This window comes from Schistocerca serialis, chromosome 9 (genome assembly GCF_023864345.2).
Source record: "Schistocerca serialis cubense isolate TAMUIC-IGC-003099 chromosome 9, iqSchSeri2.2, whole genome shotgun sequence".
NCBI classification, from domain to species: domain Eukaryota; kingdom Metazoa; phylum Arthropoda; class Insecta; order Orthoptera; family Acrididae; genus Schistocerca; species Schistocerca serialis.
In genome coordinates, this window is record NC_064646.1 from 141,592,885 (window position 1) to 141,619,550 (window position 26,666).

General features: G+C 44.5%; 1 protein-coding gene and 1 non-coding gene across 2 annotated transcripts in view; one reads left to right on the plus strand and one right to left on the minus strand.

The window, feature by feature from the left end:
• Positions 1-26,666, minus strand: part of LOC126419425 (uncharacterized) — a 135,009-nt gene that overhangs the window by 51,478 nt on the left and 56,865 nt on the right. Inside the window, exon 2 of the mRNA XM_050086613.1 lies at positions 5,358-5,567. Coding sequence (XP_049942570.1) covers positions 5,358-5,556 — 199 coding nt within the window. The 5' untranslated portion in view covers positions 5,557-5,567. The remainder of the gene's footprint in view (positions 1-5,357; positions 5,568-26,666) is intronic.
• Trnat-cgu (transfer RNA threonine (anticodon CGU)) lies at positions 10,930-11,003 on the plus strand. Its single transcript has one exon. It is a non-coding gene; the product is annotated as a tRNA-Thr (tRNA).

The following is a 26,666-nucleotide window of genomic DNA, read 5'->3' on the forward strand; positions in this document are numbered from 1 at the left end:
ACTCGACTAATGCGTGAAGTAGTGCTGTAGGGAACTGACACAATGAATGCTGCAGGGCTGCCCGTAAATCAGTAAGACTACGGGGGGCTGGAGATTTCTAAAACAGCAACGTTGTGAGGCATCTCAGATATGCTCAATAATGTTCATGTCTGGGGAGTATGGTGACAGGCGGAAGTATTTAAACTCAGAAGAGTGTTTCTGGAACTACTCTGTAGCAATTCTGGACGTTTGGAGAGGCGTGTTGTCCTGCTGTAATTACCCAAGTCCGTCGGAATGAACAGTGGACACGAATGGATGCAGGTGACCAGACAGGATGCTTACGTACGTGTCTCCTCTCAGAGTCGCATCTAGACATATAAGCGGTACTATATCACTCTAACTGCACACGTCCCACACCATTACAGAGCCTCCACCGCTTTAGCAGTCCCCTGCTGACATGCAGGATCCATGGATTCATGAGGTTGTCTCCATACCCGTACACGTCCATCCGCTGGATACAGTTTGAAAAGAGTCTCGTCCGATCACGCAACATGTTTCCAGTCACCAGCAGTCCAATGGCGGTGTTGAGGGGCCCAGGCGAGGTGTAAAGCTTTGTGTCGTGCAGTCATCAAGGGTACACGAGAGGGCGTTCGGCACCGAAATATTGATGATATTTCGTTGAATGGTTCACACACTGACACTTGTTGATGGCCCAGAATTGAAATCTGCAGCAACTTGCGGAAGGATTCCACTTCTGTCACGTTGAACGATTCTCTTCAGTCGTCGTTGGTTCCGTTCTTGCAGGATCTTTTTCCGAATTACTGATATTCACGGTACACTCATGAAATGTTCGTACGGCAAAATCGCTACCTCATCGCTACCTCAGAAATGCTGTATCCCATCGCTCGTGCGCCGACTATAACACCACGTTCAAACTCATTTAAATCTATATAACCTATCGTTGTAGCAGCAGTAACCGATCTAACAACTGCGCCAGACACTTGTCTTATATAGGCATTGCCGACCGCAGCGCCGTATTCTGCCTGTTTACATATCTCTGTATTTGAATACGCATGCCTATGCCAGTTTCTTTGGCGCTTCATTATAATTTCTATGGGGTTTTTGTTGATTAGTTTTGGAAGACACTTCAAAAAGATTTTTTTGTATTGTTGTTATTTTTTAGCTAAGGGCTACTGGGTGCATTCAACGTAATTATATCAATAAATATTTTTTTCAGTTTAGCTTCCACGGTTGAATTATGTCGGATGTAACAGGAACAGTCGCTGAAACGTAGCAGTCAACATCCTCACAGTATGCTAGCTCTATGGAATCTAGTCGTAAATGACTGGCTTCAGCTGGATGTGGCGCACCTGCAGAAACTTGTGGTCTTTCTTTCTCGCCGAATTAAGGACATTTTCAATGCTAGAGACAGTGTTAGACGGTATTAACGTCGGCGCTATGCCGAAGTGAGCACATGGCAGGACTGCCTTCCTGCTCCCGCCTCCCCCCCTCCCCCTCCCTCCCCATCCACAGTGCTCGCGTGGCGCGCGGCTTGAGGAACTGTACCTCAATCACAATGCCGCGCGACGCGGTGCAGGCGCGTGTTGCGTCCCAGTCGCGCAAGCGACAGAGGCTTTTTTAAAGGCTAAGTGTAGCGTCGCCACCTATCGGGACTTTATAGGAACTGAGGCGGGAATATTCCACGAGAAATTCCGCATTTTTTCAGCCGAAACTGGCCGACAAAAAAAAAAAGTTTTGCATTAGTTGTTGAACGCCCCTTGTACGTAGAGACGCCAATAAACCATCGACATAATATGGGAGGAATGACGTCACACTGTGTAGACGTACAGGTCTAGAGCGAGCTGGTATTTCCCTTCAGTGGATACACGTAACTAACAAGCACATCCTGTGTAGTTCCACTACAAGGGATTTTTCTTGCGATTTCCGCATTTTATTTCACATGAGTTATAGGTTGTTTAGGAACAACACTGGAAAATGCTCCAAAATACGCTTTCTGAGAATTCTGTTGGCTGTGATGGCTCGTGAGTTTGCTTACGTGCGCCACGTCAAGAACTTCAACGGTGAGTGGCTCATTGGCGAGAGAAAGGACTGTCTCCCCACTACCCACCTCGCCCCTCACAAGCATTTTCCTGCCTCCTGTAGATCCTACAGACAAAGCATCGTTTCGCCACCCGTGACAACCCCACCACCTCACTATATTATTTTCAGAAACAGGTTACGTCACTTAATACAGGAAACTGCTGGACCATATGGTACTTCTTCATTGCTGCGTGCACTGCCATTACAAGAAGTTTCTGCTGTTAGGGTGACATAGATGAAACCGGTTAACGAAAAGCCAACATTAATATTGAAAATCCGAAAGGAACCCGATCAGTTACCTTCTCATGCCTAAACCGTTGAAACGATTTCGATGAAATTTGATACGGAGGTAGCTTGAGCCCTGAGGAAGAACATAGGCTACTATAAAAAGCGTGTAGCGAAAGATACTTATTGATCTGAAGAACATAAAGTGAATTAGGGGGAAATATATGTTCTTTAAAAACCCTATTTAGCCCTTGACTTTTGAACTTTGATCGTGTTGGTGAAAATTCTTTTATTGGTTGATATGTTCTTCATAATATGATTCAAGCTAATCAATGTAATACTTATACAATTCTCAACGTGTTTAATCCACATAGCATACAGCTACTTGAATACCAGTATACATACGTGCCCATTGCTGCCCACGCCCCTCTGCACTCAAGGGTCGGCATTAACACTGTGAGTGCTGGCGCATCGTGCGTTGGGACAATTTGGGAGTGAACAGAGCGTGGCGCACCTCGCGACCCATGCTTACCCAAACAGGCACACACGTGGGGGCAGCTGACATTATTGCACGTGCAATAACTTACTTACCATCACTCACGATGAAAAAAAGTGCTGATACGCAAGCACAGCTGTGGGTAGTAAAATGGTGATTTGGGCTGCTGTCAAGATTGGAATGTACTAAAAATGTCTAAGTGCGAATTTATTATTACTGGTATGTCTACTAGTCTGGTTAGAAAAAATCCACAGCTACACAACGGGCTTCAATTTCATCGGCAAACAATGAGCATTCTAAAAAAAAAAAAAAAAAAAAAAAAAGTTCAAATGTGTCTGAAATCTTATGGGACTTAACTGCTAAGGTCATCAGTCCCTAAGCTTACACACTACTTAACCTGAATTATCCTAAGGACAAACACACATACCCATGTCCGAGGGAGGACTCGAACCTCCGCCGGGACCAGCCGCTCAGTTCAGGACTGCAGCGTCTTAGACCACCCGGCTGATCACGCGCGGCGAGCATTCTAAAAATTTATGAAGTACACCTAAGGTCAATAGACTGATGACTCTTCTCGTCAGAGAAGGAATCCCTGAATGAAACGGAAGTGCATTATATTGAACCATATTAATAGCACTTTATCTCTCTGGAGTGGATCAGAGAAGTCACATCTGGATGGTTCTCTTCACTGTGTGTAGATCATCCCACAAAACAAAGCCCTTACACCGAGACAGTGCATATCTTCACTTCCTGAACAATGAGCTTCCAAAAATGCATCAACTGGCCTTCAAAGTAATGTCCTAAACTTCCTGTTACCTGTCCACCTTCGCGGCTGAGAGGTCAGCGTATATGACTGCCATGCAAAGCGCCTGAGTTCCATTCCCGGTTCTGCGGGGGACTTTTTCTTTGTGGGAGAACTGGACCAAGTTTGTTTCATGATGCCAACTGAGGAGCTACTTGAATGTGAAGTAGCGGCTCCTAGGCCTCCAAAGCCGACAATAGCCGGAAAAACCATGTACTGAGCCCACACCCTCTCATACGTCCAAATATCGCCACTGACTGATGTAAGCTATCCCTTGATTTCCAGATTTACATTTTATTCCCTTAATTTCCAGATTTACATTTTATCTCGCGTCTGAAGATATCAATAGCATTCAATACACCCCGGCACCACTGAAGAACGCCTAGCAGGGAGTAAGAATTCAGTTACCGCACTTGCTGAAGAACCCACTCCACCCCTTGGCATTGCCGGTAGACGGCGGGGTGAGGCGCTGCGACTAGCTGTGAGACAGACAGTTACGCCAGCGCACGCTACTTAGGGAAACCACAGCCATTCTGGCGCGAAGCGAGAATTTATTTTAAATAAACATTTACTAACGAACGCAGTTTTTTCCCTGCAGACGTTAGAAGAAGCCTCCTGGTCTTAAACACTTACGACGCAAGAAGGAATTCATTTCAATAAACAGATGAATAACGTTTAACACAACAAAGTTATACGGAGAGCTACGATGTTTCTTGATTCTAAGTACAAGATCCAGACCGCGTTCCACAGTCGCCAGTCGCCAGTCGCCGATGGGATGCCTTTCGGTCTGGTTCTGTCGTAGGACCATGCTATCAAGAAATCGTTACTTTTGAGGTAATAAGTAACATATTGTTTCGTTTATTATCAGATTACGGTGTTTTCGTTAGTAAACGCATCTTAAGAGCATCACCGGACATTATTTCAAGTAATTACCTCCCCGCTTTCATTACACAGACATTACAGGATACAGAAATGTATTTTCCAGATAATCCGATGACGCTGAGTCTGTTTCTGCGAGGGACATCAACTAAGAGAGCTTTGTGGCAAAACAGGTAGGATGAAATCTTATGTAATGACTCATTGCAATAATCCAAGGACGGGTTGCCTTAATCTTTGTAAGTCTCGGGTGGGAACGCATGGTCAGTCTCACTGTACCTCTCATGCCGACTTCTATGGACTCCCTGACCACGCTGAGCAACTTCTGGAGGTTTAGTGAGAAGGGGGCGCGGATCTTACACTGAGGAAGTTGCCTGGCCCGTCTTAGACCAGAGCTTAGAGCCGTTAGAGCTTAACGTCCCATCGACATCAGACACGGATCTCGAGCTCGAAGTGTGTAAGGATGGGGAGGAAAATTAGCCGTGATTCTTTCAAAGGAGCAACTCTAGAATTAGCCTCAAGGGATGTAGGGAAATCACGGAAAACCTTTGTCTGGATGGACAAACGGAGATTTGAAACGCTGTACTCCGGAATATGGGTCCACTGGAGCACGTGGGGCAGAGATCACGGTGGTCTTGCAGATGTACGTTCTTTGTGGCGTCCTTAAAATATACTATGGTAAATGACGAAATAGTTTCTTTGATGAGGGCACGACTATTCCTTCCTTGTCCTTCCCCAACTTGAGCTTGTGCTCCGCCTCTAATGACTTCGTCGTCGACGGGACGTTAAATCTTGATGTTCCTTCCTTTCTTTTTTTTTTTTTTTTTTTTCAAGTCAAGAGCCAGCCGAGATGTGACGGCGTTCAGCAGCGGCACTCACTGAGACTGACGGAGCTCTTGGGCAGCCACCACCAGGGGTCGTCGCTGTTATCCTGGCTGGCGTTTGCGTCGCGACACGCGTATTTGTCGTCCATGAACTGATGCTGGCCGCAGCACTTGCGCACCAACAGCTCTCCGCTCGACACTGAGGCCCAGACAGCCAGCACCAGTGGCAGCAGAGGTTGCCACGGACACAGCATCGCCTCGCAACCTGCAACAGCAACAACAAGCCGACATATTCTCATTAGGAATTTTGAGGTATCGAATCGAGCCAACTACCGTCTCATACAATCTCTGACCAAAAGTAGTAGGACAACCATTATGCAATGTAAATGATAATTAATTGAAACCCTCAGCTGCCGACAGGTGTTGTTGATATACCTCGATGGGGACAGCTGAAAATGTGTGCCCCGACCGGGACTCGAATCCGGGATCACCTGCTTACATGGCTGACGCTCTATCCATTTTTTTTATTTTTATTTTTATTTTTTATTTTTTTTTGTTGATCTCATTTTGTTCTAATTTCTTCGTTGTATATGTTCGGGCCGGACGTCTCAAGACACCCGTTCAGGTTGTTGGTTGATCCGTTCACTCATTTTTTTATTACAGAGGGTAGCTAACCCTCTGACCGAACACGCTGAGCTACCGTGCCGGCATCCACTGAGCCACCGAGGAGACAGATGAATAGCGCAACTGCAGGAACTCATCCCTTGCACGCTTCTCGTGAGACCCACATTCCCAACTGTCCACAATGTATATACGTAATGTTCCTAATAGCATTCAGCTGACCCGACGAGGTATATCAACACCACCTGTCGGCAGTTGAGGGTCTGAATTGATTATCTTTTATTCTAGAGAAGCTGCACGGTCATCAATGGTATCTGTTCTTTCGGGAACAGTTACTATCTTGATATATAGTTGAAAGGCTACCTGGCCATTGACCTTAATCTGTGTGAATGTGCACAGGTTGCCCAAACTCTTACGGGAATCGTCACCTTAGTGGGCGCGAGGAATGAGTGGATGGGCAAATATCTGTTAGGAACATTGCTTATGTATCTACATCTACATCTACATGACTTCTCTGCAATTCACATTTAAGCGCTTGGCAGAGGGTTGATCGAACCACAATCATGCTACCTCTCTATCATTCCACTCCCGAACTGCAAGTGGGAAAAACGAACACCTAAACCTTTCTGTTCGAGCTCTGATTTCTCTTATTTTATTTTGATGACCATTCCTACCTATGTAGGTTGGGCTCAAAAAAATATTTTCGCATTCGGAAGAGAAAGTTGGTGACTGAAATTTCGTAAATAGATCTCGCCGCGACGAAAAACGTTTTTACTTTAATGACTTCCATCCCAGTTCGCGTACCATATCTGCCACACTATCTCCCCTATTACGTGATAATACAAGACGAGCTGCCCTATTTTTCACCCTTTCGATGTCCTCCGTCAATCCCACCTGGTAAGGATCCCACACCGCGCAGCAATATTCTAACAGAGGACGAACGAGTGTAGTGTAAGCTGTCCCTTTAGTGGACTTGTTGCATCTTCTAAGTGTCCTGCCAATGAAACGCAACCTTTGGCTCGCCTTCCCCACAATATTATCCATGTGGTCTTTCCAACTAAAGTTGTTCGTAATTTTAACACCCAGGTGCTTAGTTGAATTGACAGCCTTGAGAATTGTACTATTTATCGAGTAATCGAATTCCAACGGATTTCTTTTGGAACTCATGTAGATCACCTCACACTTTTCTTTATTTAGCGTCAACTGCCACCTGCCACACCATACAGCAATCTTTTCTAAATCGCTTTGCAACTGATACTGGTCTTCGGATGACCTTACTAGACGGTAAATTACAGCATCATCTGCGAACAACCTAAGAGAACTGCTCAGATTGTCACCCAGGTCATTTATAATGATCAGGAACAGCAGAGGTCCCAGGACGCTTCCCTGGGGAACACCTGATATCACTTCAGTTTATGATTTGCCATCTATTACTACGAACTGCGACCTTCCTGACAGGAAATAACGAATCCAGTCGCACAACTGAGACGATACCCCATAGGCCCGCAACTTGATTAGAAGTCGGTTGTGAGGAACGGTGTCAAAAGCTTTCCGGAAATCTAGAAATACGGAATCAACTTGAGATCCCCTGTCGATAGGGGCCATTACTTCGTGCGAATAAAGAGCTAGCTGCGTTCCACAAGAACGATGTTTAACCATGCTGATTACGTATCAATAGATCGTTCCCTTCGAGGTGATTCATAATGTTTGAATACAGTATATGCTCCAAAACCCTACTGAAAACCGACGTCAATGATATAGATCTGTAGTTAGATGGATTACTCCTACTACCCTTCTTAAACACTGCTGCGACCTGCGCAATTTTCCAATCTGTAGGTACAGATCTATCGGCGAGTGAGCGGTTGTATATGATTGCTAAGTAGGGAGCTATTGTATCAGCGTAATCTGAAAGGAACCTAATCGGCATACAATCTGGACCTGAAAACTTGCCCGGATCAAGCGATTTGAGTTGCTTCGCAACCCCTAAGGTATCTACTTCTAAGAAACTCATGCTAGCAGCTGTTCGTGTTTCAAATTCTGGAATATTCCATTCGTCTTTCCTAGTGAAGGAATTTCGGAAAACTGCGTTCAATAACTCCGCTTTAGCGGCGCAGTCGTCGGTAACAGTACCATCGGCACTACGCAGCGAAGGTATTGACTGCGTCTTGCCGCTTGTGTACTTTACATACGACCAGAATTTCATCGGATTTTCTACCAAATTTCGAGACAATGTTTCGTTGTGGAACCTATTAAAGGCATCTCGCATTGAAGTCCGTGGCAAATTTCGCGCGTCTGTAAATTTTAGCATATCTTCGGGATTTCTCGTTCTTCTGAACTTCGCATGCTTTTTCCGTTGCCTCTGCAACAGCGTTCGGACCTGTTTTGTGTACCACGGGGGATCAGTTCCATCTCTTTCCAATTTATGAGGTATGAATCTCTCAATTGCTGTTGCTACTGTATCTCTGAATTTGAGCCACATCTCATCTACATTTGCATAGTCAGTTCGGAAGGAATGGAGATTGTCTCTTAGGAAGGCTTCTAGTAACACTTTATCCGCTTTTTTAAATAAAATTATTTTGCGTTTGTTTCTGGTGGATTTGGAAGAAACGGTATTGAGCCTAGCTACAACGACCTTGTGATCACTAATCCCTGTATGAGTCATGATACTCTCTATCAGCTCTGGATTGTTTGTGGCTAAGAGGTCAAGTGTGTTTTCGCAACCATTTACAATTCGCCTGAGTTCGTGGACTAACTGCTCGAAAAAATTTTCGGAGAAAGCATTTAGGACAATTTAGGAAGATGTTTTCTGCCTACCACCGGTTTTGAACAAGTATTTTTGCCAACATATCGAGGGAAGGTTGAAGTCCCCACCAACTATAACCGTATGAGTGGGGTATTTATTTGTTACGAGACTCAAATTTTCTCTGAACTGTTCAGCAACTATACCATCGGAGTCTGGGGGTCGGTAGAAGGAGCCAATTATTAACTTAGTTCGGCTGTTAAGTATAACCTCCACCCATACCAATTCGCACGGAGTATCTACTTCGACTCAACAACAAGATAAACCACTACTGACAGACACAAACACTCCACCACCAATTCTGCCTAATCTATCTTTCCTGAACACCGTCTGAGACTTCGTAAAAATTTCTGCATAACTTATTTCAGGCTTTAGCCAGCTTTCTGTACCTATAACGGTTTCAGCCTCTGTGATTTCTATTAGCGCTTGAAGCTCAGGGACTTTCCCAGCACAACTACAACAGTTTACAACTACAATTCCGACTGTTCCTTGATCCAAGCACGTCCCGTATTTGCCATGCACCCTTTGAGATTGCAGCCCACCCCGTACTTCCCCGAGGCCTTCTAACCTAAAAAACCGCCCAGTCCACGCCACACAGCCTCCGCTGCCCTATTCAGCGGAACCTGACCTATTCAGTGGAACCCGAAACCCCACCACCCTATGGCGCAAGTCAAGGAATCGGCAGCCAACACGGTCGCAAAACCGTCTGAGCCTCTGATTCAGACCCTCCACCCAGCTCTGCACCAAAGGTCCGCAGTCGGTTCTGTCAACGACGCTGCAGATGGTGAGCAAGACCTGCAGCCTTCACCAAATCAGATAGCCGCTGGAATCCAGAGAGAATTTCCTCAGCTCCAAAGCGACACACGTCATTAGTGCCGACATGTGCCACCACCTGCAGCTGGCTGCACCCTGTGCTCTTCATGGCATCCGGAAGGACCCTTTCCACATCAGGAATGACTCCACCCGGAATTCACACGGAGTGCACACTGGATTTCTTCCCCTCCTTAGCCGCCATATCCCTAAGGGGCCCCATTACGCGCCTAACATTGGAACTCCCAACTACCAATAAGCCCACCCTCTGTGATTGCCCGGACCTTGAAGGCTGAGAATCATCCTCTGAAACAGGGCAGGCAGCTGCATCTGGCTCAGCCAGAGACAGTGCCAGAAACCTGTTTGTCAGACGCACCGGGGAGGCTTTCTGATCAGTCTCCGGGGACGTCCTTCGCTGCCTGCCACGCCTTGGAACGACCTCCCAATCAACCACAGGCGAGAGCTCAGCCCCACTGCGGGCAGTAACCGGGGCAACCACAGCGGCAGACCGATCTGGGGACAGACGGGACGAGGTTGACATCCCCGTCTGGCTCCCCACAGTGGTGCCCATTGGCAACAGCCTCAAGCTGCGCGACCGGAGTCAGCGCCGCTTGCAGCTGTGAGCGAAGGGATGCCAACTCAGCCCTCATCCGAACACAGCAATCACAGTCCCTGTCCATTCTAATCGATGTTGAACAACAGTTACTGAAACACGAGTCCGTGCCTAGATAACCTGTACAAATGCCTAACGACTGCGCTACAATCTGCCTGAATTTACGATTACAGTAACTAAAACTCGAAATTACACCTCCTATACGAAACTCACACGCAATTTAAGTAAGAATCTACTAAGTAAACACTAAGCGCGGTGCTACAACTCTCAAATACTATACTACGCCCAAAATTTATGAATTAAACAATGCAAGTACCCAAAAACACGCAAAGAAATTAAGAATTAGACTATGTAACAAATAAGTAAGCTAGAGGTATACGACTTGCTGCTGCAGCTGCTTATCCACGGGCGGCAGGGAGCCCACTGGCTGTGACCAACCGACACTGACCGTTCAAAACAAAAACAGAAGACAGACGACTACGCGAATTTAGACTATTCAGGTACTAAAGCGCGATGCTACAACTCTCAAATACTATAATACGCCCGAAGTTTATGAATTAAACAATGCAAGTACCCAAAAACACGCAAAGAAATTAAGAATTAAACTAGGTAACAAATAAGTAAGCTAGGGGTATACGACTTGCTGCTGCAGCTGCTTATCCAACGGCGGCAGGGAGCTGTATACAGCAATCTGCATTGCCTTGTCTTGGGGACAGTTGGGAATGTGCGTCTCACAGGAAATGTGCAACGGATAAGTCCCTCCAGTCGCGCAATGTATTTGTGTCCTCGGTGGCTCAGATGGATAGAGTGTCTGCCACGTAAGCAGGCGGTCCCGGGTTCGAGTCCCGGTCGGGGGACACATTTTCAGGTGTCCCAATCGAGGTATATCAACAACACCTGTCGGCAGCTGAGAGTTTGAATTAATTACCATTTATTCTAGAGAAGCTGCACGGTCATCAATGGTATCTGTTCTTTCGGGAACAGTTACTATCTTCATATATTATGTAAGGTGGTTGTGACCACTACGTCTCACGAGAGGCGGACCTGCCGGTATAAAAGCAGGCGGGAAGTTTTGTGTTGTCAAAAGAGTAGCAGAAACAGCAGGATATCAGAAGAGCTCAGTGACCGCGAATGTGTACTAGTCATTGGATGTTATCTGAGTAACACATCCAGCAGGGACATTTCAACCAGCAACGCGCAGTATGGCGAGAAGTGGAAACACTTAATGCACCCAGGAACATAGTCGAACATGATGGTTTTTGTTGTCCAGATTTTATTGGGGGGGGGGGGGGGCAAGGTATAATAAGTGCACTGACCTCCAAAGCTTTGAACACAGAACATTCACCAGTTAACGTTTCTGTGGCAGTGTTCTCCCTCCCCACGTCTGTTGTGCCCGCCCACTCGCCCGCATCTCGTGGTCGTGCGGTAGCGTTCTCGCTTCCCACGCGCGGGTTCCCGGGTTCGATTCCCGGCGGGGTCAGGGATTTTCTCTGCCTCGTGATGGCTGGGTGTTGTGTGCTGTCCTTAGGTTAGTTAGGTTTAAGTAGTTCTAAGTTCTCGGGGACTGATGACCATAGATGTTAAGTCCCATAGTGCTCAGAGCCATTTTTTTGTCCGCCCACTCATGAGATATGTGGATGCCTAGGAAACCTGCTTCTTGGTTCACTAGATAACAATTCAAGCAGATCGTATTAATAAAGTTTATTACAAAAGAAAATGATCACAGTACTCAACTTTTGTGAAATACACAAGTTTAGCGAGCAATGCGCGACAGACAAACATAAGCAATCTCTTCAGTATATACATTTCGTAATATAAGCCAAACAATGCAGTTCCTAAGTCGCAGCTGCAGAGTTCGTAAGTCACCTAGACTCCAACTGGGCCGCTGCCACGCGGCACGGCGCTTATGTCCTCTTCGTGTAGACAGCGCTACTGTCTCGTTGTCGTCCTAGAGAGGAGTCGGTCAGCGTACTATTGGCTGACGCCGTCTCACAGCCCTCTATACTCTAACGTTCTTGCCCGTCTTGCCGACGCTCGATTTTACACCGGAACAATGTCCATATTTTCAGGGGTGTATTCGGTCCTGGCTTCATTTTTATGGATGGCAATTGTAACTTTTCGAAATAAAAATAAATAATAAGTAGAATTTTATAATTTGTAACTGTACAAGTTCTAGTCTTACGTTAAATCAGTAAGAGGCTCGAAACAGCATATCCAGACACTCTGGGATGATGATGGAATTGAAACAGAGGATGACACGCGTAAAGCTGAGATACCAAACACCTTTTTCCAAAGCTGTTTCACAGAGGAAGACCGCACTGCAGTTCTTTCTCTAAATCCTCGCACGAACGAAAAAATGGCTGACATCGAAATTAGTGTCGAAGGAATAGAAAAGCAACTGAAATCACTCAACGGAGGAAAGTCCACTGGACCTGACGGGATACCAGTTCGATTCTACACAGAGTACGCGAAAGAACTTGCCCCCCTTCTAACAGCCGTGTACCGCAAGCCTCTAGAGGAACGGAAGGTTTCAGATGATTGGAAAAGAGCACAGGTAGTCCCAGTCTTCAAGATGGATCGTCGAGCAGATGCGCAAAACTATAGGCCTATATCTCTGACATCGATCTGTTGTAGAATTTTAGAACATATTTTTTGATCACGTATCATGTCATTTCTGGAAACCCAGAATCTACTCTGTAGGAATCAACATCGATTCCGGAAACAGCGATCGTGTGAGACCCAACTCGCTTTATTTGTTCATGAGACCCAGAAAATATTAGATGCAGGCTCCTAGGTAGATGCCATTTTCATTGACTTCCGGAAGGCGTTCGATACAGTTCCGCACTGTCGCCTGATCAACAAAGTAAGAGCCTACGGAATATCAGACCAGCTGTGTGGCTGGATTGAAGACTTTTTAGAAAACAGGCCCCGGCATGTTGCTCTCAATGGAGAGACGTCTACAGACGTTAAAGTAACCTCTGGCGTGCCACAGGGGAGTGTTATGGGACCATTGCTTTTCACAATATATATAAATGACCTAGTAGATAGTGTCGGAAGTTCCATGCGGCTTTTCGCGGATGATGCTGTAGTATGCAGAGAAATTGCAGCATTGGAAAATGGCAGCGAAATGCAGGAAGATTTGCAGCGGATAGGCACTTGGTGCAGGGATTGGCAACTGACCCTTAACATAGACAAATGTAATGTATTGCGAATACATAGAAAGAAGGATCCTTTTTCTTCTTCTTCTTCTGCTTTTACGGCCTCATTGGACCACTTCAGTCAATCATTTCTGGTCCTCTTCTTTGGTATTTTCCCCTTCCGAGTGGCCCAGTATCTCTTCATTCGTTCCGATGCTTTTCGTCGTTCCTTATCTGTAAATACCATTTTCATTGTATGTCGTTTGTCAATTTTTGGTTTAAATCTTATTTCTGTGTCCCTCAACTTCTTTAAATTTGGCGTTTTGTTCTGCAAATCATCCAGAGTTATTTCCAGTTCTTCCATATCCTCTCTTATTTCCTTCAGCCATCCTCCTTGTTGTTTCAAATTCCAGAGTTTCTCAATAATTTTCCTTGATAATCTGGTTTCTGGTGTCCTCAGGATGTGACCACAAAAAGAGATCCTTTTCTTTCGTATAGTATCAGTGATGGGCTCCAGTTCTCTGTATACCACTTCATTTGGAACTATCCGCCATTGCCCAGCTTTTTGATATTTCTTATTTATGCATGTTCTAGCAATTCTTCTCTCTACTTTTAAAATTTTGTCAATTCTGTTTTTCTGGGTGACTTTAAAAAGAATTTCACTTCCGTATGTAACATCTGGTTGAACCACCGTCTTGTAATGTTTTAATTTTGTTTTAATTGATAGACATTTTTTATTGTACGTAGACCATGTTAGTTTTTCAGCTTTTATCATTTTATTAGTTCTTGCTCGCCATGCAGGTTTCTCGTCCAATTTATGTGTTATAATTTCACCCAGGTATTTAAATTGTTTCACTATTTTAATTTCCCTATTGTTCACTGTGATGTGATCTATTACAAGTGGATCCGTTACCATTATTTCAGTCTTTTCAAATGATCTCTGGAGTCCTAATTTTTGTGCTATATTTTGTAAGCTTGTTATTTGTTTCGTGGCTTCCTGAATATTATTAGCTAGTAATGCTAGGACATCAGCAAATCCCAAGCAATTTAGGTTTATTTTATCTTTCTTAGTTCCAATTTTAATATTCATAGGATTTTCCTTGTACCATTCTCTCATTACATATTCAAGAGCATAATTGAACAGCAATGGTGAATAGGATCCTTTATAGTATGATTATATGATAGCGGAACAAACACTGGTAGCAGTTACTTCTGTAAAATATCTGGGAGTATGCATGCGGAACGATTTGAAGTGGAATGATCATATAAAATTAATTGTTGGTAATGCGGGTGCCAGGTTGAGATTCATTGGGAGAGTCCTTAGAAAATGTAGTCCATCAACAAAGGGAGTGGCTTACAAAACACTCGTTCGACCTATACTTGAGTATTGCTCATCAGTGTGGGCTCCGTACCAGGTTGGGTTGACAGAGGAGATAGAGAAGATCCAAAGAAGAGCGGCGCGTTTCGTCACAGGGTATTTGGAAAGCGTGATAGCGTTACAGAGATGTTTAGCAAACTCAAGTGGCAGACTCTGCAATAAAGGCGCTCTGCATCGCGGTGTAGCTTGCTGTCCAGATTTCGAGAAGGTGCGTTTCTGGATGAGGTATCGAATATATTGTGTCCCCTTACTTCTACCTCGCGAGGAGATCACGAATGTACAATTAGAGAGATTCGAGCGCACACGGAGACTTTCGGCAGTCGTTCTTCCCGCGAACCATACGCGACTGGAACAGGAAAGGGAGGTAATGACAGTGGCACGTAAAGTGCCCGCCGCCACACACCGTTGGGTGGCTTGCGAAGTATAAATGTAGCTTCGTGCGTGTTTGTGTTGGAACTCTGGATAACGCAGGTGGATTGATTATGGAAACGATATCTGATTAAATGAGTCGCCAAAACTACTTGAATCCGTGTAACTGTATTTGATTATACCTTTACCGAAATAATCGGAAAACTTAAAACTGTCCTGGGAAACTGAGTGTTGCGCAGTGCAGTGAAGTTTGCTTTAATGCGTCGTGTCACAATGCTTGACTTGCAGTTTCAACACACAAAAGTAACAGAATAAAAAATCTTCATCAAATTGAAAAAGAATTTTCAAAGGATAAAGAACATAAGTTTTCCTTTAAAAATACCCTGAGATTTTGCGTAAGGAAATTGACTAAATACAATTCCAGACATTAAATATTGCACACGAGAAAGTAACACTGCACTGCAAACATAAGTTTTTCTGCGTAAGCAATGAGATCTGGACTAACTTTATCTAAACTAAACCTAATAGTAATTTTGAATTACAACAATTGACTGTGAATGATCTTATTGTCCTGACTGTGATGAAAAACGGAATCTGAGAAATTTTCATGGCTTACCTGCGGCTACGGAAACTCGGAACTGGTCGAAAGTGGTGAACATTAAAGGTACAGCGCAGCGGAAAGCCAGTTAAAAAGTAAAGAAAACCTTGCGCAGTGCAGTGCAGCGAAGTGCAACTGTTGTAAGCAGATCGTGGTTCAGTCTTAGCCATTGTTCTCCGCAAAGTGCAATGTGGCACACACATAATCCGAAAACAAAATTCTCGAGGAGAGAGTGGAGTGTATTGCAGTTACTGAACAATGTGTAGAGACTAGCGTTCAGAAACTATACTGACACTCTGATACCGTCCTTAACAATTACAGCCATCCTCAAAAATCCCGATTCTTGTAACAAATATGTATTGCATTGTATTGTATGTTAACGGAGGGGCCTAGAAACGACGGAGAGGCTCTGTCCCCGCCGCAGCCGCAGTGGCCCACAACGCCACGACGAATACCGCAGTCCACTTCACCCCTCCGGCGCCCCACACCGAACCACTCTTTCAGGGTTATTATGCGGTTCGGCCTCCTCTGGATCCCTCCAGGGAACGTCTCACACCAGACGAGTGTAACCCCTGTGTTTGCGTGGTAGAGTAACGGTGGTGTACGCGTACGTGGAGAATTTGTTTGCACAGAAATCGTCGACATGGTGTAGCTGAGGCTGAATAAAGGGAACCAGCCCGCCTGAAAACCATCCACAGACTGGCCGGCTCACCGGACCTCGACACAAATCCGCCGGGCGGATTCATGCCGGGGACCAGGCGCTCCTTCCTTCTCTGGAAAGCCGTGCGTTAGACCGCGCGGGGATAATCGGCGGGCCATTACAAATATGACTCTGACATGAAATTAATTGTTGGAATGGTAAAGGAGTGATAAATCTATAACTTCTGGGTGCAATTCATATGAACAGACAACCTACTCACGTCTGAACAATGAAACTACTAACCCGAACGAATAAAAAAAAATCCCACTAAAGCTTTCCGTTTCCCAAATACAACCTAATTCGCGCACAGGCAAGCAAAGTAGCAACAATATTACCTGTAACTCTTCACATTTTTCAAATTAATCTTTATCAAATCATGTTTCCAAAATTCGGCATCCTGTGTATCTTTATCTCTCCGCTCCGCGAGCTATTTCCAGACTGCTCAGTAGTGTGACCAATACCCTACTCACGCACTTATCGCAGAATGCAGCAGCAAAGACAATGTTCCTGGCAGACAGAGATCACAGTGCTTCTACTCAGACCATCTGCAGCGTAACATATCGACAGTTGAAAACTATTGTTTCAAAAACATCCATAGTATATATACGAAGAATGACACATCGAATGAAAGTAGAGCTCAGATCACTTTCATCGAATACCAAAAATAAACTAGAAACCTTACACAAAGTTCGACCCCATCGAACTTCCCGGCTGGAGGCGCCCTTGGAACTAGAGAATATTTGTTGAGTGGATTCACCACACTGTTGCATCGACTTAAATCCCACCGGGCACTTGTGGGATGCGCTGGGCAGACATATTGCAGCACCCCCACACGCTCCAACGACCATGCAGGAGTTGTCACCCTAACACAAAAAATCCTTATCGAACTTGTGATCATCAGAAGAGCACGTTGCAGGCCATGTACTGACATTGGTACTGATCACCCAGCCTTTCGTAATGTCCAGGGAACCATCATAAATAGCGGTGACTTCAAGACCTTAATGCAATTATCGTCTTTTTTCCATAGTGTCATTTTTGTTCGTGTCGTCGCGTATTTCTTTGTTACCTTCTGTAGTATACATTAGCAGCTGCTTCTGTGGGTGGCCCAAGATTCATCGAGCTGTGTTACTTGGGAGTGACAAGTCATTCGAAAGTCACTTTCCTATTTACGTTTTGCACACCAGTGTCTATTTCCTCCATAAACAAAGCTAGACAGCAGTCTAAAAAGGTACTCAAATAGACACACAAAACCAGCGCAAATTTCCACTGGAATAAATAGAATTTGTTTTCCGAAAAACTTCTGCAAGTCTGCCTCGTTGTTGCTAAACACTGCTTCCAGCTACCAGACGTGTCGACGTTGTAATATGAGACTTGTGACCAGCTCTCCCTTTCTCACAATAACCGGAAAGGAACTTTATTCATCAGTGAGGATCTCCTTTTGCTGGCTTCATACACTCAACGCTTCCGAAAGTTGGCTCCGTCCCGTACTGCCTATGACTCCCTGCCTATCCTCGCGAGGGCTGTCGGCTGACTGCATTTTGGGAGGTGCAAAATCGCTGTACAGAATTATTATAACATGCAGAGTTTCCGTCCAACCAGCCTTCAGAGCTGAGTAGGCACTCCAATTGCCCATTTCCAGTTTGTGCTTGCTGCAAGGTTCTGAATCGCGCGACCCCTCCGAGAAGTTTCTTTGCATCCTGTGGAATTCACTCGTCTTTGAAATCAGCAAGGTGGGGATCAACACCATTAAGGTGGATTGAAAGAAGACCTGAAGAATAGTTCCCTTCCTCTGGAAATACGGAAGCTGGCATTGGCGATAGCAATAGCGATCGTCACTACCCAACTGGCGCGGGTAATAACTCATCTGTTACACTCTGTGTAAAGAGTAACTGCAGCGCATGCGACGGGAATTCAATAACAATCTGTGGTTGCACAATCCACGAGGGGCGTTCAGTAAGTAATGCATCACTGTTTTCAGTTGAAAAAATGTGGGATTTATTATCGGACATCGTGAAATATCCTCGCTTCAGCCACTATAGATTCATGAAGTTCCAACAGATGGCGACACTATCTGTAGCCTTAAAAATGGCGTCTGCAGTGGATTAGATTAGAGATTAGATTAATTATTCATTCCACAGACCCATAAAAGAGGGAATCCTCCTGGGTGTGGAACATGTCACATAAACACATTACAAAAATGTAATTAGAAACTTCAGTTTCATTAATTTTAATGATAGTCAATAAACAGTAAAATTACGTACATGAATTAAATTTAGACTTCTAATATTTACAGGTTTAATCCTTACATCTGCTTTCATGAAATCCATCATTCAGATATTTGCTAGTTTCTTGGCTATTACAACCAAGTATTGTCAAAAGTTAAAGTAAATTATTCATTTCAGTGATCGTCAGTTGAGAACAGTCAGATTATGTACAAGATTTAAAATTAAACTTCCACTATTTACAGACTTAAGACTTACATCTGCTTTCCATACCTCCATCATTCACACATTAGGTAGTTACTTGGCTGTTGCAACCAAGTATTGTCAAAAATTAAAGTATAATAAATTTTCATTAAAATGGTCTACTGCACTTGTTGAGAAACTCATGGATGGAAGAAGGAGTTGGCCACCAAAAATTCTCTTAAATTATGTTTAAATTGTGCTCAAGTAGAGAGCTGTCACTGAGATTCCCTAGGCGGACAAACAGAGCATCGCAGGTATATATAGGCGCTTGCAGAATGTCTACGGAGACCTGGAAGTGAACAAAAGCCCGGCGAATCGTTGGGAGAAGCGTCTGTCATCATCAACAAGGTCGCGCAAACCTGTCCGATCCCCCACGTGCCGGCCTGCCGCACAGAGCAGTGACACCTGGAACGTGCGGACACTCTCATTGAAGGTGATCGACGGATCACAACTGGACGTCTCCTTTGGTGGTGTTGAGACACTCTTCCGCCAGTTGGGGTACTCAACGGTGTGAGCCTACTGGTCTCCTCGCCGCCTAACGGAAGATAATCAGGGCGGAATTTCTTGAGCGCGAGGAGACGGCCAGTTTTGTACTGGACGTCGTCTCAGAGGCAATCCACGGAGTGCTACCGTACCATCTGTCCCCCAAAGAAAAAGCTGAAAGCCTCACCCTCAGCGAGTAAAGTCATGGCAACGCTCTTCCGGGACTCTTGGGGTCATTCTGTTTGATGTCCTCCCTCTTGGCGCAACGACCAACTCTGAAACACTCTGAACTTGAAGAAACAACTTCAGTGTGGTCGTCGGCACAATTTGTAAAGGAACTTCTCGTTCTCCATGACAACGCCAGGCAACACATAAGTCTGCACACCAGAGAGAAGCTCAAAAACTTCATTGGATTGTTCTCCCTCATCCACCCTACAGCCGGTGTCTCGCACCTTCCGATTTCCAACTGATTGGCTCAATGAAAGATGCACACGTGGACGAAGGGGAGGTTACTCATGCAGCAAGACGTTGGCTCTGACGTAGACCAGTAGAGTAGTACCATGCGGGCATACAAACCCTCCCAGTCAGATGTCGTGAGACCGTTGCTCTGAACGGAGATTATTTTGAAGAACAGGGTTTCGTAGCCAAAAGAGTGAGGAATAATATCGTGTAGCGGAAACATGAATGAAACCAACCTGCTTTCAGAACAAAGAATTTGATGAATTACTTAATGAATGCCCCTTGTATGTTGTGGCTGAGTATATAGGACGACTGGAGCGATTGACGACCTCTCCTCACAGCTTCTGTTATGCCAGCCGTACCTCACTCGGCAACAGCATTCCCCATGGAAGGCACGGTTCTGGCTTCGAGTCCAGTTACGGCGATCACTAATTTCTCAATTGTTTCACATGTGGAACGATTTGAATAACGTAGGGACGAGAACTTTGGGCTGCACATCGACGGGTTGTGATGTAATGAAATATGTGAAGTACTGTGCGAGAGTTAACTATCGCACCCGCCCGGATACCTGCCCCCGCAAGCTCGCTGCTTCCGGGATCGAGTCCGTCCACCGGATTAACGGCGAGCGCCGGTGAACTGGCGGGACTGGATGTGCTTTTCAGTTGGTAGGTGAAAACTACGCCGGTACCCACATCCTGTCTCAGTCACATGATTCGCAAACATTTAAAAATAGATCGCACACTTTCACGTGGGCCCAAGCATTGTAAAAATTACTACCTGAAACAGAAAATATGAGCGGATAGGAAATTAAATTTTAAATAGAGTTTCTTCTTCATGAAACTCGATCTAAATGGCGAACGTGGCCAAAAAGATTAGGAAAGTTGCAAAAAACGGTTTTTCTTAAATAGATAAAAACCTGTAGATCCAATCAAAAAGTCTCGAAGAAAAAGTTGTAGGGTTTGAAAAGAGCTATCGATTGCCCTTTTATAATTCGATTGCTTTGTTACGTCGAGAAATACATTGGAAAAACCGTTGAAAATCGGGTTCTGTGTAACTCGTCAACATTCACGTTTGCTTACTTGCTGTTTACTGTATGTATAACCCACGGTAATTCAAAAACGTACTAATTTCAAATATTAAAAAGTATTAATTATTTTTCGAGATAAATCGATGTTTTGAGAAAGAGGCACTCTCCATAATTGGCCACATCTTCTCAGCGGATGACCCTACTGTAACGGTTTTAGGCTTACTTTCTCTGCAAAGAGTTGTGATGTGACTGGGAAGAATGGAGTGCTGATAAATGGCATCACATTGTGTGCAGCGATGAATCGCGTTCCTACGTTACCTGAGACTACCATCCTTGGCGAATATGGTGGTGACCTAAGTAGAGATCCCGTTCTTCCAACCACAGCAGTGCTACACTTGGTGTCATAGTTTGGGGAGACATCGAGTATGACTTCAGGTCACGGCTGGTAGTGACTGACGTAACAATGACGGCACAACGAGACATTGCGGGCATCCTGCGTCCTGATGCGTCAGCTTTCTGCTGGCATTTTCCGACAGGATAATGCTCGTCCACGCGTTTGTCTCTCTGAACTGTCTGCTGATGGTCAGGTGCTTCCGTGGTCAGATGATCAGGTATTTCCGTGGCCAGAAAAATCCCGACATCTGTTCAAGATGGAACATGTGTGGAACCAGCATGTGTCAACTTCGTCCAGTGCCAGCATCAAGGACGTAAAGGACCAGCTCAGCTACAATAGTTATCAGCCAGCTTGCCTCAAAAGAGGATACAGCGGTTTTATGACACTTTTCCCAATCGAATCAGTCCGTGCATCTAAACCAGAGAAGGTGCAACGTCATGCTGATAAGAGGGCTCATATTGTCACGCTTTTTGTAAATTTGATTCGATTTTGTAACCAATGAAATAACATTACATATTCTTTCAATGTGTGGAGCTTCATTTCATTTCCTCGTCCACTTCCTCGTGCTTCACTTTTTTTCTGACGCAGTGTATTACAATCTCCATCTTCCTTAGAATTGGAAAAATATCCATCGGGAACGAGGATTCTTATCAGGATACTGGTCTTTGAAGGTATCCTCTACTTCAGTATCATTTGGCCTCCCTTCAGCCACAATGAAAGAAAAGTAATGACAATACACTTCTTAATCAAAGACAGCCTTTGCTGTAGGCAACATATGTTTCAAAATCAGTACAGCACTATATTAGCTGTTCCTGTACTGTAAATAGGGAAAGACTGTTGCCGTTACTGTTCTGCTAACTTACAGTCTCCATAGATCAATAACATTCCTGTCTTCTCTTCGTTGGTCTACATTGCGCTCACACAACCCGTACACTGAAGACGACTCACTAAATGATTGATGGTCATTTTCCATGTGTTTCCATTTGTTAACTGTCAACTCCAGCAAGTGGACGAGTTACGTTACCCCTGATAATCCTTCTGATTAGTTTAAAACAATTTCTGAATTATATCCGGAATAACGGAATCCTAAGCTACTTTTAGAATCATGTTTTACGTTACACACGCTTTTAGGTTAGTCGTGATAGTGGCCATGTTGCTTAAGTTGGTTGGTGTAAATATGTGCCCCTATTTAAGGAGGGTTCATAATTACACCATCTCTTCTCTTAAACAATGTAAAACATTTAAATAATTTTATGGGGATATGGTCAGTCGAATTTTGTTTTAAGTTCATACATACAACTCACATAGCAACAAACAAACAAATAGAATTTTCAAATTGCGATAATAGACATTAGTGCTTTTGTTCATCCTTGCCGAATGCTGAACGTGAAGAAGCTTTATGAATGTAAGAACCGGAGGCATCAATGAGGCTTCCGTGAAACATGCTGCAAGAACATTCGGAATGCCTTGTACCACCTTGCAAAGATTTCTTAAGCTTGATAAAATCCCTGAGCAAGCGGTTCAAAAGACAAAGCTTGGAAGGAAACCGATTTTAAATGCAGAACTCGATAAAAAAGCTAGTTTCTTATCTCCTTGAGATGGAGCAAAAATTCTTTGGGTGCACTATGGCGTACTTGAAAAGAATGACATTTTTAATTGCCCAGAGAAACAGTCTGACAATCCCTTTCAAAAGAGGATAAGCAGGACGAGCTTGGGATGACCTTTTTCTTGAGAGACCCAAGGATCAGCTGTCAATTCACAAACCTTGTGGAGCTTCATATACCTAATTCTTAGGCTTCAGTAAAGAGAATATGATGTTTTCTTTAATTTATTGGCAGACGCTTTCAACAAACACTCTTACCCAGCAGACCGAGTGTATAACGTGAACGAGACAGGCCTGTCCATTATCCAAAGTAAAATTCAAAAAGTGATAGGGATGAAAGAGAAGAAGCAAAAAAAAAAGTTCAAATGTGTGTGAGACCTTATGGGACTTAACTGCTAAGTTCATCAGTCCCTAAGCTTACACACTACTTAACCTAAATTATCCTAAGGACAAACACACACACCCATGCCCGAGGGAGGATTCGAACCTCCGCCGGGACCAACCGCACAGTCCATGGCTGCAGGGCTTTAGACCGCTCGGCTAATCATCACGCGCGGCAGGGGGGGGGGGGGGGGAGAAGTAAATTGCATCACTAATGTCTGCAGAAAGAGGGGCTACAATCACAGTTATCGCTTGCAATAGCGCTTCGGGACATTATGTCCCGCCAATGATAATTTTCCCTAGATCCAGCATGTCGTGAGCTCTAATGAGAGGCTCCCCCCTCCCCCCCCCCCCTGGTGCAAATGGTAGAGTCAATTCTTCAGGGTGAGTTAAAAACAATTTGTTCACAGAATGGTTCGTTCACTTCATTGAGAAAACATGTCCGAATGAACAAAGGCCTGTTCTCATTATAGCCACGTTCGAAATCCAGATGTGATTGACTTGGCGAAAGAGCACCACGTGACTGTGATCTCATTTCCTCCACATTGCACCTACAAACTGCAGCCTCTATATAAGTTCATGGGACCTCTGAAAACGTACTACAGCGAGGCAGTGAGAGTATGGTTGCTTCACAGTGGGCGTCCTCTCACACCTTACGACGTTATGGAGGTTTGGCCAAGCCTACCATCGTACCCAATCAGCTGAGATAGCAATAAACGGATTCAAAGTAATTGGGTTATACCCTGTGAACGGTTATATCTTCACCGAGGCTGATTTCATAGCTCCTGAGTTGGTTGCAGGAAAAACTTGCTCCACAGCGGAACGTAGACCTAATGTTTCTGAATCACATGCTCCTCCACTTGCTATCTCCGGACCATCGACATAATCTGCTTCTTCTTCGAGTTATCCTGATGTGCAATCACATCAAGCTGTAGCTATGCCAGTTGATGAAGCCACTGAAACACCGGGAAGTTCTCATGGGACTTAAACAAAAGCAGTTGCACCATTCGACATATCTCCTGCCCCAAAATTAAGAGAACCACAACGCGAGGACGAAAAGCAGCAGCAACCGCCTGCCACATCACCAAAACGCCATACAAAGATCAGTTGACAAAGTCGCTTGACAAAAGTGCTGTCAAGAAGAGGTGGTTCAGTTTCTCTGCGGTTAGAGGCCTTCCTACGGACAGAGGTGTAAAATCCAAAGGCCTTAAAAAAATATATAAAAAACGTATCTGATTCATCATCAGACTCTTCAGGCTCATGCAGCCCTCACCTTGTAGGTGGAGATAATGACCTTGAAGTGAACGATGAAAAGTTCTCCCAAGACAGGAGAGGAGAGGTGTGGATTAAATGAGTTATATGCCAAATCCCCCCCCATGAACCATGGACCTTGCCATTGGTGGGGAGGCTTGCGTGCCTCAGCGATACAGATAGCCGTACCGTAGGTGCAACCACAATGGAGGGGTATCTGTTGAGAGGCCAGACAAACGTGTGGTTCCTGAAGAGGGGCAGCAGCCTTTTCAGTAGTTGCAAGGGCAACAGTCTGGATGATTGACTGATCTGGCCTTGTAACAATAACCAAAACGGCCTTGCTGTGCTGGTACTGAGAACGGCTGAAAGCAAGGGGAAACTACAGCCGTAATTTTTCCCGAGGGCATGCAGCTTTACTGTATGATTAAATTATGATGGCGTCCTCTTGGGTAAAATATTCCGGAGGTAAAATAGTCCCCTATTCGGATTTCCGGGCGGGGACTACTCAAGAGGTCGTCGTTATCAGGAGAAAGAAAACTGGCGTTCTACGGATCGGAGCGTGGAATGTCAGATCCCTTAATCGGGCAGGTAGGTTAGAAAATTTAAAAAGGGAAATGGATAGGTTGAAGTTAGATATAGTGGGAATTAGTGAAGTTCGGTGGCAGGAGGAACAAGATTTCTGGTCAGGTGACTACAGGGTTATAAACACAAAATCAAATAGGGGTAACGCAGGAGTAGGTTTAATAATGAATAGGAACACAGGAATGCGGGTAAGCTACTACAAACAGCATAGTGAACGCATTATTGTGGCCAAGATACACACGAAGCCCACGCCTACACAAGCAGTACAAGTTTATATGCCAACTGGCTCTGCAGATGACGAAGAAATTGAAGAAATGTATGATGAAATAAAAGAAATTATTCAGATAGTGAAGGTAGACGAAAATTTAATAGTCATGGGTGACTGGAATTCGAGTGTAGGAAAAGGGAGAGAAGGAAACATATTAGGTGAATATTGATTGGGGCTAAGAAATGAAAGAGGAAGCCGCCTGGTAGAATTTTGCACAGAGCACAACATAATCATAACTAACACTTGGTTTAAGAATCATGAAAGAAGGTTGTGTACATGGAAGAACCCTGGAGATACTAAAAGGTATCAGATAGTTTATATAATGGTAAGACAGAGATTTAGGAACCAGGTTTTAAATTGTAAGACATTTTCAGGGGCAGATGTGGACTCTGACCACAATTTATTGGGTATGACCTGTAGATTAAAACTGAAGAAACTGCAAAAAGGTGGGAATTTAAGGAGATGGGACCTGGATAAACTGAAAGAACCAGAGGTTGTACAGAGTTTCAGGGAGAGCATAAGGGAACATTTGACAGGAATGGGGGAAAGAAATACAGTAGAAGAAGAATGGGTAGCTTTGAGGGATGAAGTAGCGAAGGCAGCAGAGGATCAAGTAGGTAAAAAGACGAGGGCTAGTAGAAATCCTTGGCTAACAGAAGAAATATTGAATTTAGTTGATGAAAGGAGAAAATATAAAAATGCAGTAAATGAAGCAGGCAAAAAGGAATACAAACGTCTCAAAAATGAGATCGACAGGAAGTGCAAAATGGCTAAGCAGGGATGGCTAGAGGACAAATGTAAGGATGTAGAGGCCTATCTCACTAGGGGTAAGATAGATACTGCCTACAGGAAAATTAAAGAGACCTTTGGAGATAATAGAACGACTTGTATGAATATCAAGAGCTCAGATGGAAACCCAGTTCTAAGCAAAGAAGGGAAAGCAGAAAGGTGGAAGGAGTATATAGAGGGTCTATACAAGGGCGATGTACTTGAGGACAATATTTTGGAAATGGAAGAGGATATAGATGAAGATGAAATGGGAGAAATGATACTGCGTGAAGAGTTTGACAGAGCAGTGAAAGACCTGAGTCGAAACACGGCCCCGGAGTAGACAACATTCCATTGGAACTACTGACGGCCTTGGGAGAGCCAGTCCTGACAAAACTCTACCATCTGGTGAGCAAGATGTATGAAACAGGCGAAATACCCTCAGACTTCAAGAAGAATATAATAATTCCAATCCCAAAGAAAGCAGATGTTGACAGATGTGAAAATTACCGAACTATCAGTTTAATAAGTCACAGCTGCAAAATACTAACACGAATTCTTTACAGACGAATGGAAAAACTAGTAGAAGCCAACCTCGGGGAAGATCAGTTTGGATTCCGTAGAAACACTGGAACACGTAAGGCAATACTGACCTTA